Here is a 15,414-nt window from a genome sequence, read left to right as displayed (position 1 = left end):
TGCTTGATGGGAAGCAGTAGAGACATGAGAGAGGTAGAGACATGAACTCAGAGATGACCTACAGTAGAGTTTAATAGAGGTTAGACCTTGGTGAAATTACACACAGTACCCATGATAACGGTAATACAAGTTACACACAAACTCTCATAAATGGTTGCCTGGCATACCAGCATAAAAACTATTTCATCTCACAAAGATATACAGATGAGTCATATTCAAGCCCAAACCCTGGATACACAGGCTCAGTAAATGTTGTACAAAATGTGTGCAAATGCACCCGTCCTTCATTAAAGACTTTGTAGAAAGACAATGTTCCTGCTGGCCAGTCCAGATACACACCTATACAGTTTCGGTTGGATGGTGGCACTGGTATGTCAATATTTTTACCATTGTGCTTAACAATGTAAACATTATCACAGCACTTCAAGCTCCAGGATTTATCATTAGAACCAAACTCGCTGCCAACGTTTCCTTTCCTGTGGATGCCTCGGTATGCCACCGCAATAGCAGCTCCATTGTGACTCCACTCAGCCTCCCAGTAGCAGCGTCCTCTCAAACCCTCTCTGCACAGCACTTGCTCAAAGACCTCGAACCGCTCTTCGTGGGGAGGGTACAGTCGCATGATCCCTCGTTTGGCTTTGGTGTCCTTCTTGGACAGAGCTATGTCTTTGTGTGGTGTGTTTGGGTCCATTGTGAGCTCACAGGCATCTGTATGAAACAATAAATGAAAAGCATGCCAACATGTAGGCCTACAGAACAATATAGCACACCAGGGGAAAAAATGAGGTTTTTAATTGTTGTTGACTCTCTGTCTTTAGTATTACTTGGACAGTTACAGTTTTTTTCATCTGTTTACACACTAAATCTTTGCTTGATACACAATTTTCTAAACATGTTTTCTAACACCATAACCCCACACCAAGTCTGCAAAACCATACGCTAATTCTCACAGTTTTCAATTGCCTAACACAAAAACACACAAAAACACACAAAAATCTAGGAAGTAACTTGATATCATTGATAAACAAAACATGTCAGAATCCCACACTTATTCACCAGTGCTTCTTCTCTCTCCTCACATGTGTGAACACCATCCGATTATTGCCTTAGTATAGGCCAATGAATACTGTAGATATACATTATACAGGCTATAGGTAGACTCTTTGCTTCTAGAATATTTTCCAGTTGAAATGTTCACAACCAATGCAGATACTTGAAAATGAATCAGAATTTAGCGTAATATACAAAAAGTCAACTTTATGTGAAACTTACAGTATACACCATATTTTTGTTTGTCCCCAAGTTACCATAAGCACAATTATTTTTTCTCTGTGCTTCCAAATACTTTAGAAATGCTAAGGAATGTTTTATATGTTTTTATAATATTTGTTTCTGCAGTTGAAAGGGTTTACAGGCCCAAGAATACACCCCCACTCACCCAACACACATACACACACAACTAAAAACTCCATGTACATCTAGTGGTCATTGTATTTTGCTTTTTTTTTTTTTTTTTTTTTTTGTAGATTACTGTATTCGCTATATCAAATTATTTGGGGAATGGGGATACTTTGGGGAATTATTTTGGTGTCAATATCACTTGTATTTTTACAGTGTATTTCTCCAGCTTGACTTTGTAAAGTAGATGACTTTCACTCTTGTATGTAAATATACATAAAGCCCATGAGAAACAAAAGAGCTTTAGATTTGGGGCAACAGTACATGTTGTATCCAAAGTGTCATATTATAACACAAGTGTTTATAATGTGAGGTGAATGTCTGCTTTAAAGATGACATTTTGAATGTTGTGTGTCATTTTGCTGGAGATTTGAGTCATTTTGCATTTTGTGTGAGCAATTTTGGGTTTTGAAAAATAGACACAGAGTTTTGAAAATGTGTGTAAACAGTTGTAAAGAACTGTAAACAAGTAAGGGTGTTCTCACAGAAACCCTCAAATCACAAAAACATACAAATAAAAAACACTTACATTTTCTCAGACCTGGTTTCAATCTCAAATCTCCACAATGTTGAACACTGGAGCACAAAAAAGTAATGAGATCAATTTCATACACAAACTAAAGATAAATATAAAAAAATTAATAACATATAAATTGTCTCTGATAATTAGGCCTAACCATTAAACACTTAACATACTTAAGTGATCTCAGTTTATAGCCTTTGTTCTGTTTCAGAGAGAATCTGCATGACACTGCAGTTTCACTTGGGTGATTGTAGCTCAAATCCAGCTCTCTGAGGTGGGAAGTATTTGCCTCTAGAACTGTGGCTAAAACTTCAAAACCCTTTTTTGACACAAGACAACCTGAGAGCCTGTGATGAAATGGTTTATAAAGATAGGTTAGAAAAAAGGGGAGGAAAGGGTACTTCTTGAATATAACATGCATATTTCTTGATATAATATTACAGGTTCCAGATTATTGATATCAATAAATAAAACTTTGCCATTGCTGTCAAGGCTTCTCTGATAAGTCGCTTTAATATTAAAAGCTGTCTTGTTGAATTGAAGAAAACAATTGATCAACTTCTGCTTATCAATATGACATGCCAAATGTAGGTCCTCATCATCTAGCTAAACTGTCACCAAATACTTATATACCGTTCAATATAAATAAACACAGCTGAATAAAGTATTCACGCGTAGAATCATATTTAGAATGTTATACTCCACTTTTGTGGCCGAAAGCGGCTATACCTGTACAGTCACTTTAAATATTGTTCTGTTAATGTTTTCTCCTCTACTTGTGTGTCATGAGTTGTGCAGCTATCACAATCAATTTGATATTTTATACTTACACAAGAACTTCAACTTTACATTTTGGAGACATAAGCCCATCTGAGAGTTGTGCTACTCCTTCATCACGAAGATCATTGTTGCTCAGATCGAGCTCTTTTAAGCAAGTGTGTTCTGACTTGAGCAGAGAGCTTAGGAGGCCACAGAAGTCCTCTTTCAGTTCACAACAATTCAGCCTATTGGAATAATGAGAGTGAACTGTTAATTATACATGCACACAAAGCGTGATTGATATTTGCAGAGAGAATGTGCAGGACTGAGCGGTGGTCATATTGTGTATCGCTTTGCGGTACATCTAGTTTATAGAATGATAACATGTAAACATGACATGTGTAAAATGTATATTAAGAATCCTGTTCTTAGGGCTTTTATACATTATTTTGATAATGTACGAGTGTATGTTATTGTTGATCAGATGGGATCGGTACTCACGTAAGTCTTTCCAGTTTGCAATGTTCAAACTCAATGGCAGTAAAGAGCTCATTTGGCAAATCTTTCAGGTCGTTGTAACTCAGATTTAGATGTCTTAGCTGAGAGGTTTCTGACTGAAGAGCTGAGGCCACTGTCTTCAGGTGTTCCCTTGTCAGATGGCAGCCAATCAGACTACAGAGAGAAAGACAAATAACTAGTATGGAAATGTACAAATACAATACATACATTTTAGAATAACACAGGGATCCATTCACACACACAAATGAAAAAGCAGACATTTCTCATGAACGTTCAAAATTGACAACACAAGAGAACACAATTTGTGATGCTAAATATTGTGTGCAGTATTTAGCAGGTCACATTTTTACTAACCGTGCCTTTCTGCAGCGACCCACAGCTTCCAGTAGCCGTCTACGACCCTCACTGGTTATGGTGTACTTCTGCAGGTCAAGTTCATCGAGTACATCATCTGAGACAAGGATCATATAGGCCAGCACTGAGCAGTGAGAAGGAAAGAGCTCTTTTCCAGACTCCAGATACTCTTGAATCTCTTTGTGTAAGGAGTTGTCTTTCATTTCCAGCAAGCAAAGCAAGAGATTCATGCATCTTTCTTTGACATCTTTGTAGCGGATGATTTCTTTGGTATATTTGATGGTTTTCTCGATGCTCTCTGAGCTGCTCACTATGTGTGTCAGTAGGCCATGTAGGAGTCTCTGGTTCGACTCCAGCGAGAGCCCCAAAAGGAACCGCACAAACATGTCCCAGTGTCCATCTTCACTCTTCAAGGACTTGTCCACAGCATCCTTCAGCAGTGTTTCCAGGAAGTGCTGTCTCTCCCAACCAGCGAGGAGACATTTCAGAGCTTTGACATTTCTGTTCACATAAGAGTAGAATGCATAGAGAGCTGCAAGAAACTCCTGAATTGAGAGGTGAACAAAACTGAAGACCTTTTTTTGCGTGAACACGAATTCTTCTCTGAAAAGTGTACACAAACCACTGTATACTGAGGCCTCAGTGACATCAATGCCGCATTCCTCAAGGTCCTCTGCATAAAACAGCAGATTTCCTTTCTCCAGTTGTGTGAATGCTAGTTCTGCTAACTTCAAAATGACATCTTTGTTTTCCTCAAGAACCTTGCTGCTTGGAGCCCCGTCTTCCATTTCCCCAAATTTTTGGCTCTTCATGTTCATCTGAATGATTAAGAAATGAGTGAATATTTCAGTAAGAGTTTGGGGTATTTCTTCCCTGTTGTGTTGGAAGACTTCTTGAAGCACAATGGACGAGATCCAACTGACAACTGGTATGTGGCACATGAAATGAAGGCTTCTTGATGCCTTAATGTGTGAGATGATTTGCTTGGCCTGAGTCTGATCACTTATTTTCTTCCGAAAGTACTCATCCTTCTGTTGGTCAGTAAATCCACGCACTTCAGTCACACGACTGATGAACTGATCAGGGATCTGTCCAGCTGCTGCTGGTCTTGATGTGATCCATATGTGAGCTGATGGGAGAAGATTCCCCAGGATCAGGTTTGTGATCAGATCGCCAATTGAAGATATCTTAGAAACATCATGGAGTTTCAGGGCTTGATCACTGGTAAAGTTCAATCTAATTCTGCTTTCATCCAGTCCATCAAAAATGACAACCAGATTGCACTCCTCATACATCTTGTTATCTGTTAGCTGTTTCAAGGCAGGATGGAGATCAACCAGAAGTTGGTGAAAACAGTACTGTTCATTTGTGATTAGGTTCATTTCTCGGAAAGGCAGCACAAATATGAAATCTATATCACAATTTGCCTTGTCCTCTGCCCAGTCAAGAATGAATTTCTGCACAGACACAGTTTTTCCAATGCCAGCAACCCCTGTGGTTAGCACTGCTCTGATACACACTTTCTCTTCAAGCAATGTTTTAAAGATATCATTGCAGTTGATTATGTTATCTTGTGTTCGTCTTCTTGATGTTTCAATTTGTCGAGCTTCATGGGCTTTCAGACTTTCAGTCCACCCCTCAGTGATATAGAGGGGTGTAAATATCCTGTTTAAAGGAGTTTTGTTTCCTGGTTTAATATTTCCCTCACATACTTGCTCAAACCTCTTTTTCATGGTGGCTTTATGGTTCATCTTCACTGTTTCCAGGATATTGCCCTCTGATGATCAAAGGAATCACAATGTTGGTTATTTGCTGAAGTGAAAGAAATACATCAAGTCATTGTGAAACCCTCTTTATTGAGGCAAAGTCATTATTCAATAGCATTTTATCAAGGAAAATGTACTTGTTAACTGCTAACTTTGCAACAGCAACAAAAATAGATTACTAATCCATGTATCGCTTAAATCAGATGTAAAAACATTTGAGATAAGTAATTCAGTCAAGTCCATCAAACAGTCTTACGTTTGATGGAACCAGAATACGAGTTGTTGTCTGGCTGAACCGTGTGTGGGGGTGAAGGTGATCTGGAACTGTTGGAACACAGAGCAGGGGTACTCTTTGATGCTTCAGTCACATGTCCATCGGCGCTAACACAATCCCTGCATAAATGATATCCACGGGACATTGAAACTGGGTCCTCTCTCTACTGGCTTGTTATGACAGCAGTCAAGGACAATGACTTATACAAGGGTTAGCTGGGTTTGAATATTTTAAAGACTATACCAAAGCATCTTTCCGAACTTTTGTGTTCTGTTTTATACAGTACTGTATGTCTGTGTGTATGTGTATATATGTGTATGTGTATATCTATCTATCTATCTATCTATATATATATATATATATATATATATATATAGTGTTACCCCCATAAGTCTTGGAACACATGCAAAAGTTGACTATAAAGAGGAATATGAAATTGTATTTTGGAAACTGATCTTAATGCATAAAATGAGGAAATATCCAACCAAGGACATCAATTTTTTTTGTGAATGTATAGTAAATGAATATGTTTTTTCCTTAAATTGCAGGGGTCGTAAGTATTCGAACCCCTACTGTACAGTATGTTACCCTTATCCTACAGTATGTGTGAAAATTCCCACAGAGGCAGGGAGATTTTAATAGGGTATGTGATGATGTGGGGCTATTTTAATTCCAAAGGCCATGGGGATTTTTTATCAGGGTGCATAGTGTCCTGGATCCATGAAATCACTGGCATTAAAAACATTTTTAAAAAATCTGCCTGCCTCTATGGGAAATGTTAATGCATAGGGTTAGCATAGGGGTTCCAATACGTACAGTATGACCCCTGTATTTTAAGGAAAACAACAAAGGTTGTATTTTTTTTTATTAAGGCATTAAGATCAATTTCCAAAAGCTGATTTTATATTCCTCTTTTTTATCAACTTTAGCATGTGTTCCAATACATATGGAGGTAAGTGGAGGTAATATATTTGAAAAAAATGGAATTGCATTAGAATGCATTGAACAGCAATATTTCACTTAGGCTACTGGTCAATATGTCATATGAAGAATAACTCACTTATGTGATACTTTCCTCTCGCCAGTCCCTCCATCGAAATTGTTAGGCTCCCACATGGATTCATCACTCTTCAATGATAAAACACTTGGCACTGGGGACACTGATCTACTTGTGAACAATATGGAATGGCGTTAGAATATTCGGTAACTCTAGACTTGAAGGTATCTACAGAAGATGACATGACACTGTCATAAACGTGGTGAATGTGAATGATGAACAACTCATGAACGGCTATCTTCTGTCATTAAGTGTCATTTGGTTTTTGTCAGTTGACATTGTTTGGGTTGTCTTGATTATGACAACTTGACATTAATCAAAGTAAATTTAACAGAGGTTGTCTTGGTAATTACAGTTTGGCATTAAAATAGTTCATAATTGTTTTGTAAACAAGTTCAATGTCAAATTGTCATCATAAATACATACTCTGGTAATGTTATGCTGGTTAATATTAAGTTGTCATTACAAAAACATCCCAAACATATTCAATGTCAACTTGTCATGACCAAGACAACTTCTGGTAATGACACTTTGATTATTGTCAAGTTGTCATAGTCAAGACAACGCAAACAATGTCAACTTGTCATGACAAACACTTAATGACAGAAGTTAGAAACGTTTATGACTTGTTTAGAAAGTTTACGACACGTTCATGACATTGTCATGTCATTTTTTTTATGTAGATACCTTCAAGTAATGTGTTACCTAATATTAACATTGAACAGAAATATTATATTTACAGTATTGATCAGTATGAGGATATGGACTCAACTTTAATATGATACATTGTTCTTGCCAGGAAGAATCAACCATTCAGCTTCATGCTGTTGATCATGTAGAGTTTGCTCTTTATGGAGTGCCAAAGGGCTGGGACGGACCCCACCCCCCCACACCCCCGACCCCAACCCCTCCATTTCACTAACTAGTGCTTAAAGGGACATGTCATCGATTAACTTTAAGCTTTGTATCTTTAGAAAGTCATGTTTTTGTATGGTCATGCATCATTCCCTCAGTTTGCCTTGAGATGGGAGAATTACGGATTTCAATGAAACCCATGAATAGGACTTCCTGCTTTCAATGATATAAAATGATGATTTTTACATCATTGAAAGCAGGAAGTCCAACTTCGAAATCTGTATTTCTCCCATTTCAAGGCAAACTGAGGGAATGATGCACGACCATTCAAAAACATGACTGGTTTTCTAAAGATACAAAGCTTAATGCTAATCGGTGAAGTGTCCCTTTAAGCAAAACTAGAGGCCTAATCGGCCAGAGAAAAGAACCAAACCAGGAACAAATGCCTGGAAAAAATGCACAACAATATATGTATTGTAGCTACAAGAGGGGCGGGGGGACATCATTCTGATTTGAGCTAGTTAGCACAAAGGCTCATGAACTGTTTATGGTTGACATAAAAGTCATGTTTAGTGTTGTTACAGTATGTGCATATTAACTTGCCTTCTGTGGTTTCCAGTGTATGTGACTGATAATAGTGTTGAGTTCATGTTACCTTTAACTAATACTTTAACCACCACGTGTAGTGTTTGGCTATTGCTAGCCAGTTTTGCATAATCAGAATTGAGGCTTAATAAATGCAATACACCTAGTAATCGTGCGGAGTAATGGATGCAAGGATTGCAAATCATGTTCATTTGTCTCATTCTTCCGTGAGTGCGTGCCACTATTTGAACAATATGGAATAGCATTGGAATACATTGAACAGCAATATTTAACTTACTGGTCAATATGTCATATGAAGAATAACTCACTTATGTGATACTACTTACCTCTTGCCAGTCCCTCCATCGAAATTGTTAGGCTCCCACATGGATTCATCACTCTTCAATGATAAAACACTTGGCACTGGGGACACTGATCTACTTGTGAACAATATGGAATGGCATTAGAATATTCAGTAACACTAGACTTGAAGGTATCTACAGAAGATGACATGACACTGTCATAAACGTGGTGAACGTGAACGGTGAACAACTCATGAACGGCTTTAACTTATGTCATTAAGTGTCATCAAGGCCGTAGCCATGATGTCAACATTAGGGGGGACCAAATCTGTGGCGGGGTCTGACAAAATGTCAACACATTTCATTCTTAACCATAATTCTCCATATTTATTTCAAATTTTCCAAATATTTAAAAATTGTTTTTCTCTTCACACACCTCCAGGTCAGCATGCTCATGCTCTCTATCAGGGGGGCCCATAGCCTAGACCATAGACTATATAGGCTATATAAACATGGTAGTTGTTCAACCAGGTGAATAAAATAGAACAGAATGGGTTTCCCAGTGTCATTTGTAGTGGTGTTGTAGACTGATACAACTCACATTCAATACAACCATAGTGGTAACACTTTACTTGACGGGTTCATTCATAACACATTCAGAACAGCTGTCATGAACTGCACATGAAGCATTCATGGCTGATTCATGAAACATGACTCAACATTCATAATGCGGAAGACAAAACGACGAAAACTTGTCAAAATAAAAGTCCAACAATCGCAAAGCAGCATTGCTGTCTTTTTTTGTTTCAAGCCAAATACTTATTATAGGTAGCTTAATAACAGTTAACAAATATAGCTGCAAGCGGCGATGGCGGGCCCGAGCACCTGCGGTGCGGACCTGTGACATTTCAGAATCTGTTGCATGAGCAACACACATGCCCACCAAATTTGGTTAATTTTAATGAATAAATGTATCAACCACAACAGACAACATGCTAGGTGGCGCTATAGAGTCCGGAAGCCACACCCTCGGCCAGAGCTCTGTCTCTGACTAGCGATAGCAATAACACACAAGCCCACCAAATTTGGTTTATTTTTGTGAATGTATGTGTCAACCACAACAGACAATGTGCTAGGTGGCACTATAGAGTCCCTAAGCCACACCCTAGGCCAGAACTCTCTCTGACTAGAGGTAGCAACACACAAGCCCACCAAATTTAGATCACGGACCGCAGGTGCTTGGGCCCGTCAATGCCGCTTGCGGCCACTTTCTCTCTTAAAAGACACTTTTATTCAAATCTTCGCCATTTCAATATACTTTTGAAATTAAAAAATCTGGTTGCAATTCCTCTAGGGCAACCCCTCAAGATCATTTTACTGCTGATATGACATAATTTCGATAAACCGTCTAGAAGAAGTGTTTCAAAATACACGATGTGCAAAAATGATAATCATATTCATAACTCAAATTATTTTAAGATTCACCAAATGTAAAAGTTGTTCAGATTAATACAACACACATGTCCACCAAATTTGGTTCATTTTCGTGAATGTATGTGTCAACCACAACAGACAATGCGCTAGGTGGCGCTATAGAGTCCTTAAGCCACACCCTAGGCCAGAGCTCTGTCTCTGACTAGCGATAGCAATAACACACAAGCCCACCAAATTTGGTTCATTTTCGTGAATGTACAGTATGTGTCAACCACAACAGACAACGCACTAGGTGGCGCTATAGAGTCCCTACGCCACACCCTAGGCCAAAGCTCTGTCTCTGACTAGCCATAGCAATAACACACAAGTCCACCAAATTTGGTTCATTTTCGTGAATGTTTGTGTCAACCACAACAGATAACGTGCTGCTAGGTGGCGCTATAGAGTCCCGAAGCCACACCTTAGGCAAGAGCTCTGTCTCCGACTAGCAGAAGAAATTCCAAGTAGCTGCCAAATTACATCCAATTCATAACCTTTTTTCTGCCATAACACCAACTTCCTGTTTCTTAATAAAACGTCATAATTTAAACCTTCGCCATTTCAATACACTTAAAAAATTGAAAATTCCTTAATTCCTCTCGGGCAACCCCTTTAGATCATTTTAGTGCTTATATGACATGATTTAGATAAACCGTCTAGGAGAAGTGTTTCAAAATATGTGATGTGCAAAAATCATAATCATAATCATAACTCAAATTCTTCAAAGATTCACTATATAGTTTCAATGTAAAACTTGTTCAGATTCATACAACACATATGCCCACCAAATCTGGGCCATTTCCGTGAATGTATGTGTCAACCACAACAGATAACGCGCTAGGTAGGTGGCTATAGAGTCCATCAGCCACACCCTAGGGCAGAGGTCTGTCTCTTAGTAGAGTTATCAATTCCACAGGTAGCTGCCAAATTTCAAGAGTTTTAGTGCATGCCAAGTTTGTGAAAAAGGGCACAACGTTTCCGGTATGAGGATTCCACTATAATAATAATAAAATTCTGAGCAAAAACAATAGGGCCTTGCACCTACGGTGCAGCCGCTGCGTATGGACTCAACTTTAATATGATATATTCTTCTTGCCAGGAAGAATCAACCCTTCAGGCTTAATAAATGCAATACACCTAGTAATCGTGCGGAGTAATGGATGCAAGGATTGCAAATCATGTTCATTTGTCTCATTCTTCCATGAGTGCGTGCCACTATTTGAACAATATGGAATAGCATTGGAATACATTGAACAGCAATATATCACTTACTGGTCAATATGTCATATGAAGAATAACTCACTTATGTGATACTTACCTCTTGCCAGTCCCTCCATCGAAATTGTTAGGCTCCCACATGGATTCATCACTCTTCAATGATAAAACACTTGGCACTGGGGACACTGATCTACTTGTGAACAATATGGAATGGCATTAGAATATTCAGTAACACTAGACTTGAAGGTATCTATAGAAGATGACATGACACTGTCATGAACATAGTATAGCCTACATATCCTTTTTTGAACATGTCATAAAAGCTATAAACAACTCATGAACGGCTACAACGTCATTAATTCGATTTTTGTCATGACAAGTTGATAATGATTGGGTTGCCACGATTATGACTTGACATTAAAAATCAAAGTGAATTTACTAGAAGTTGTCATGTCATATGACAGTGTCATGTCATACTGTAGTTATGACAGTGTCATGTCACTTCTATGTAGACACCTTCAAGTAAAGTTTTACCTATAGTATATCAAAATTGAACAGAAATGTTATTTTTAGTTGATCAATAGGAGGATATGGATTCAACTTGAATATGATTCTTCTTGCCAGGAAGAATCAACTATTCAGCTTCATGATGTTGGTCATATACAGTTTGCAGCGCCAAAGGGCTGGAACATGGTGGCAGGCACTGGGGAGACTGATCTACTTGTTAACAATATGTAATGGCATTAGAATATTAGGTAACACTAGGAAGAGGAATGTGTCATAGAATAATTGTGGGGCAATGCAAAACTGTTATACTGTATGCTTACACTTGGGATGTTTTATGTTTGGCAAACTGCAATAATATACAAGTATTCAAAATGATTACTCATTCTGTTTTGGGATGGTGCCATTTAGGTGCTGTTTACACGACAACGTTTTTTTCAAAAACTGTGTTTTTTTTCATCAGTAAGGCCTTTCGTTTACACGACGACGCCATTTTGGCGGCTGAAAACGATGGGTTTTGAAAACTGCTTCTAGGGTGGAGGTTTTTGAGAACCCCGTTTTCGTTTTGCCGTGTAAAGGCACATCTGGGGTTTTTATGACGACATAGCCCCACCTCGAACCTCTAGTCCAGCCCCCGCGCTTGACCTCACCTGACTAGACAGTCTTGGCAGAACAACAACGATGCTGGAGCCGTGTGCTGCTACAATTCTGCATGATTTCGACGACCAGCAACAACGCATTAACAATAACCTGCGCCAAAATAGTCTCTAGGCTACTTTTAAATCCACCACCTTCCCTGCTAGACTGCTAGAGTTGATGAACACGTAGCCGTAATCAACTTAATGCAGAGCCTACGAGCACACATTTTGTTTGCGCAGGAGGGTTACATGCTGCCACTGAGACATGCCACCACTACGACATGCTTCCATTTAGACATGCCTCTATTTCGACATGCTGCTATTTAGACATGCTGCCAGTCCGACACATTTTAGTACCCCCATTCCGACAGTTTACAAATCCTACTTTTTTCCAAGTCAATTTAACGGACCCGACGGACGCAAAGTGCGTCAAAAAACACACCCATTCTTCTCTGGTACATTGCTCCGCTATTATTAGTCACAGCGAGATGAGACCTATATTGCATGAAAGAGCAAAACCGGGGCTTTCCAACGAGACTAGACACGTATGAAAATAAAATAAAATCATGAATTTAAATCAAAGTATATCATATTTACAGTCTATATTGCTCTGCGTTCACCCACGCAGCCACTCTCACTTGAATTACTCCGGGACCAGGCATCGCACAGACATGACACGCATATCAAATGAAAGAGGAGAAACCGAGCTTTCCATTGATACCAAACACATCGATCCTTTATCGTTATAAAACAGACGAAGTGACAAACAAATAAGAATGTCATATAGCTTCGACTACCGCTACTTTCGTTTGATTTAGCCTATCGTGAAACCGTGGTCAAAAAATATGGCTTGCATGTCAGATAAAAGAGGAGAGCTAGAGCTATCCACAGATACCAAATACAACCTTCTAGGCCATAGGCCTACAGACGAAGTGACAGCAAAATAATAACTTAATTTAGCTCCACTTAGTCCGCGAATAATGCTGGCCTCCTTTACATTTCAGTAAATAATGTAGGCTATATTAACCGTGCATGCGAAATACAGGGTTGCTTCAGGTGTTTGACAGCGGGCAGTTCTGATAGACATTCGATATTATTCTAGGGGGGCATATACAATAACATTACAAGACAGAAATTGAAAAGCAATCCTGTGTATTAGCTCTCAATGGTTGTGCAAACATCCACGATGTGCTTGACATAAAGGGCTGCCAAGTTTCATAACATGGCAAGCGTGAGAGTCCATCCGGCGAAAGTTTTGTGACACTTGACAGCTCCGATTAGAGTCGCTTTTTTTGAGCGCGCTCATTGAATGACGAGGAAAGGTATTTGCATAGCTACTGTTGGGAACACCCACTGGCATGCTTCTTCTGGGCAACTTGGCGTTTTCACCTCTGTGTGTAAACGCAAATGTTTTTTTGACCGGTATCGTCAAAGGTGTGAAAGCGGTGAAGACAAAAACACCCTGCGTCGTCATGTAAACGGGGTCTTAGTCTCTGTACATACTGGTACTGACATGACTTACATGGCCACTCTTTTAAACTCGAAATACCAGTTAGACTACACGGGGTTTTCCAGGTTTGGAATCAAAACTCTTTTTCATTTATTTCTATCTGCATATTAAGGGAATATGATTAAACATATTCACTGATTTTAAGAGGTAACCAAAAGCACTATACTACTCAGAAATTCTGTTCTACCCCGTAATTCCTAATTTCTTGGTAGGTAGGTACAGTAGGTAGGTAGGTACATGTAGGTAGGTAGGTAGGTATATAGGTAGGTAGATAGGTAGGCAGGCAGACAGACAGACAGACAGACAGACAGATAGATAGATAGATAGATAGATAGATAGACAAATAGATAGATAGACATATAGACAGATAGATACTTTATTAACCCACAAGGAGAAATGTAAGGTCCTAGCATTTTAAGACACCACACACAACATACACTACAATGTAAACAGGAAGAAAAAAAATCAATGTAACTAAAAAGGACAGTAAAATACAAAATAGAGACAAATAATACATTAAGGATAAGAATTGCCTAAAGTTTAGTCCTTTATTTAGATCAAAATGAAGAAACATGTTCTCAGTGTCCTCTATTCATCCAGTGTATTGGTTGTAATTTTTGCAAATAGAAAACTGCCACACATGACTTGGACTGAAAAATTCACTAAAAGGATTGCTTTGGGAGATCAGAATATGTAGAGGTGCCTTTGAGTGACTGAGCTCAGGACAGAATGTTTTAAAAACAATGCAAGTTGTGTTATTTTGAAAACATATTGTGCAACAAATACAAAAAGGAAAGAACACAAACTAGACACAGACTAGCGTTGTTTAACTCACCACCCACTGTGGTTTCGATGTGCAAGTGAGCTAATTATTCTCCTCACCTCTGACCAAAGCATGAAGTATGTGTCAGTTCAGACAGCTGTGCTTTAGCCTCATTAATCTCCATAGTCAGAGGACTCGGCTGGGCATATGATGGCGTCGTTGCTGTGCTGGGATCAGTGTCTCCCTGTGCTCTTTCTTCAGTGAGACTCATCCTATTGTCCATCTGCGCGTTTTACCTGGTGTAGGTGAAGCCTCGTCAGTCTCTTTCACCTCAGAGAGACTCATCAAACACTCACTGCCTTACACTCTGTGGGCACATACATTTCAATACTGAGTGAGTTACTGAAGCACAATGCAGTAACCGAAATCAGTTTAGAAATGTAATAAATCGATATGACTGTCTACAGTATTATTGACACTTGAAAGATGACAGAAGCACTCTCAAGCACCCTGGGGGCTCTGAAACAATGACAGCTGTACTCACCCATGTTGAATTTGAGGCTGCAGGACAGTTATGGCTAATAGTAGATTAAAACAAATGATATCTCTGCAAGATTGCATGGACATGACTTGACATGAATATCCAGCCTAGTGAAGAGGAATTTGGAATGGAAAGCTTAATAACAGGGTTGCTGAATTTCTGGTTCAACCAGTTCCATGGAAGTCCTTAGATCAAATATCAAGTTTATCTGAGACATGCTCTACCTCTCACTGTTCACATGAAGTAATTTATGATGATTTCCATTTCCATTTCAAGCACCCTGTGTGTTTTCATTTCTAAGTACATTCTTTTTTT

At 38.9% G+C, this 15,414-nt stretch overlaps 1 protein-coding gene across 7 annotated transcripts; it reads right to left on the bottom strand.

The window, feature by feature from the left end:
• Positions 1-54: 54 nt before the first annotated feature.
• LOC134064519 (NLR family CARD domain-containing protein 3-like) lies at positions 55-15,209 on the bottom strand. Of its 7 annotated transcripts, none has more exons than XM_062520461.1 (12): positions 15,103-15,209; positions 14,631-14,925; positions 11,244-11,333; positions 8,498-8,590; positions 6,714-6,821; positions 5,636-5,772; positions 3,614-5,390; positions 3,242-3,412; positions 2,812-2,985; positions 2,155-2,328; positions 1,988-2,034; positions 55-708 (listed from the first exon to the last, which is right to left on the bottom strand). In XM_062520461.1, the coding sequence occupies exons 3-12, from the start codon at positions 11,282-11,284 to the stop codon at positions 179-181; spliced, it is 3,252 nt and encodes a 1,083-aa protein (XP_062376445.1). In that variant the 5' UTR covers positions 11,285-11,333; positions 14,631-14,925; positions 15,103-15,209; the 3' UTR covers positions 55-178. The 7 variants fall into 7 exon arrangements, with proteins under 7 accessions (XP_062376445.1, XP_062376441.1, XP_062376446.1 ...); XM_062520457.1 differs by having other exon boundaries at positions 14,678-14,925; XM_062520462.1 differs by having other exon boundaries at positions 8,498-8,587; positions 11,244-14,925.
• Between the last annotated feature and the right edge of the window lie 205 nt (positions 15,210-15,414).

The sequence above is a fragment of the Sardina pilchardus genome, chromosome 18 (assembly GCF_963854185.1).
Source record: "Sardina pilchardus chromosome 18, fSarPil1.1, whole genome shotgun sequence".
NCBI lineage: Eukaryota > Metazoa > Chordata > Actinopteri > Clupeiformes > Clupeidae > Sardina > Sardina pilchardus.
This window is presented reverse-complemented; position numbering and strand designations above follow the sequence as displayed.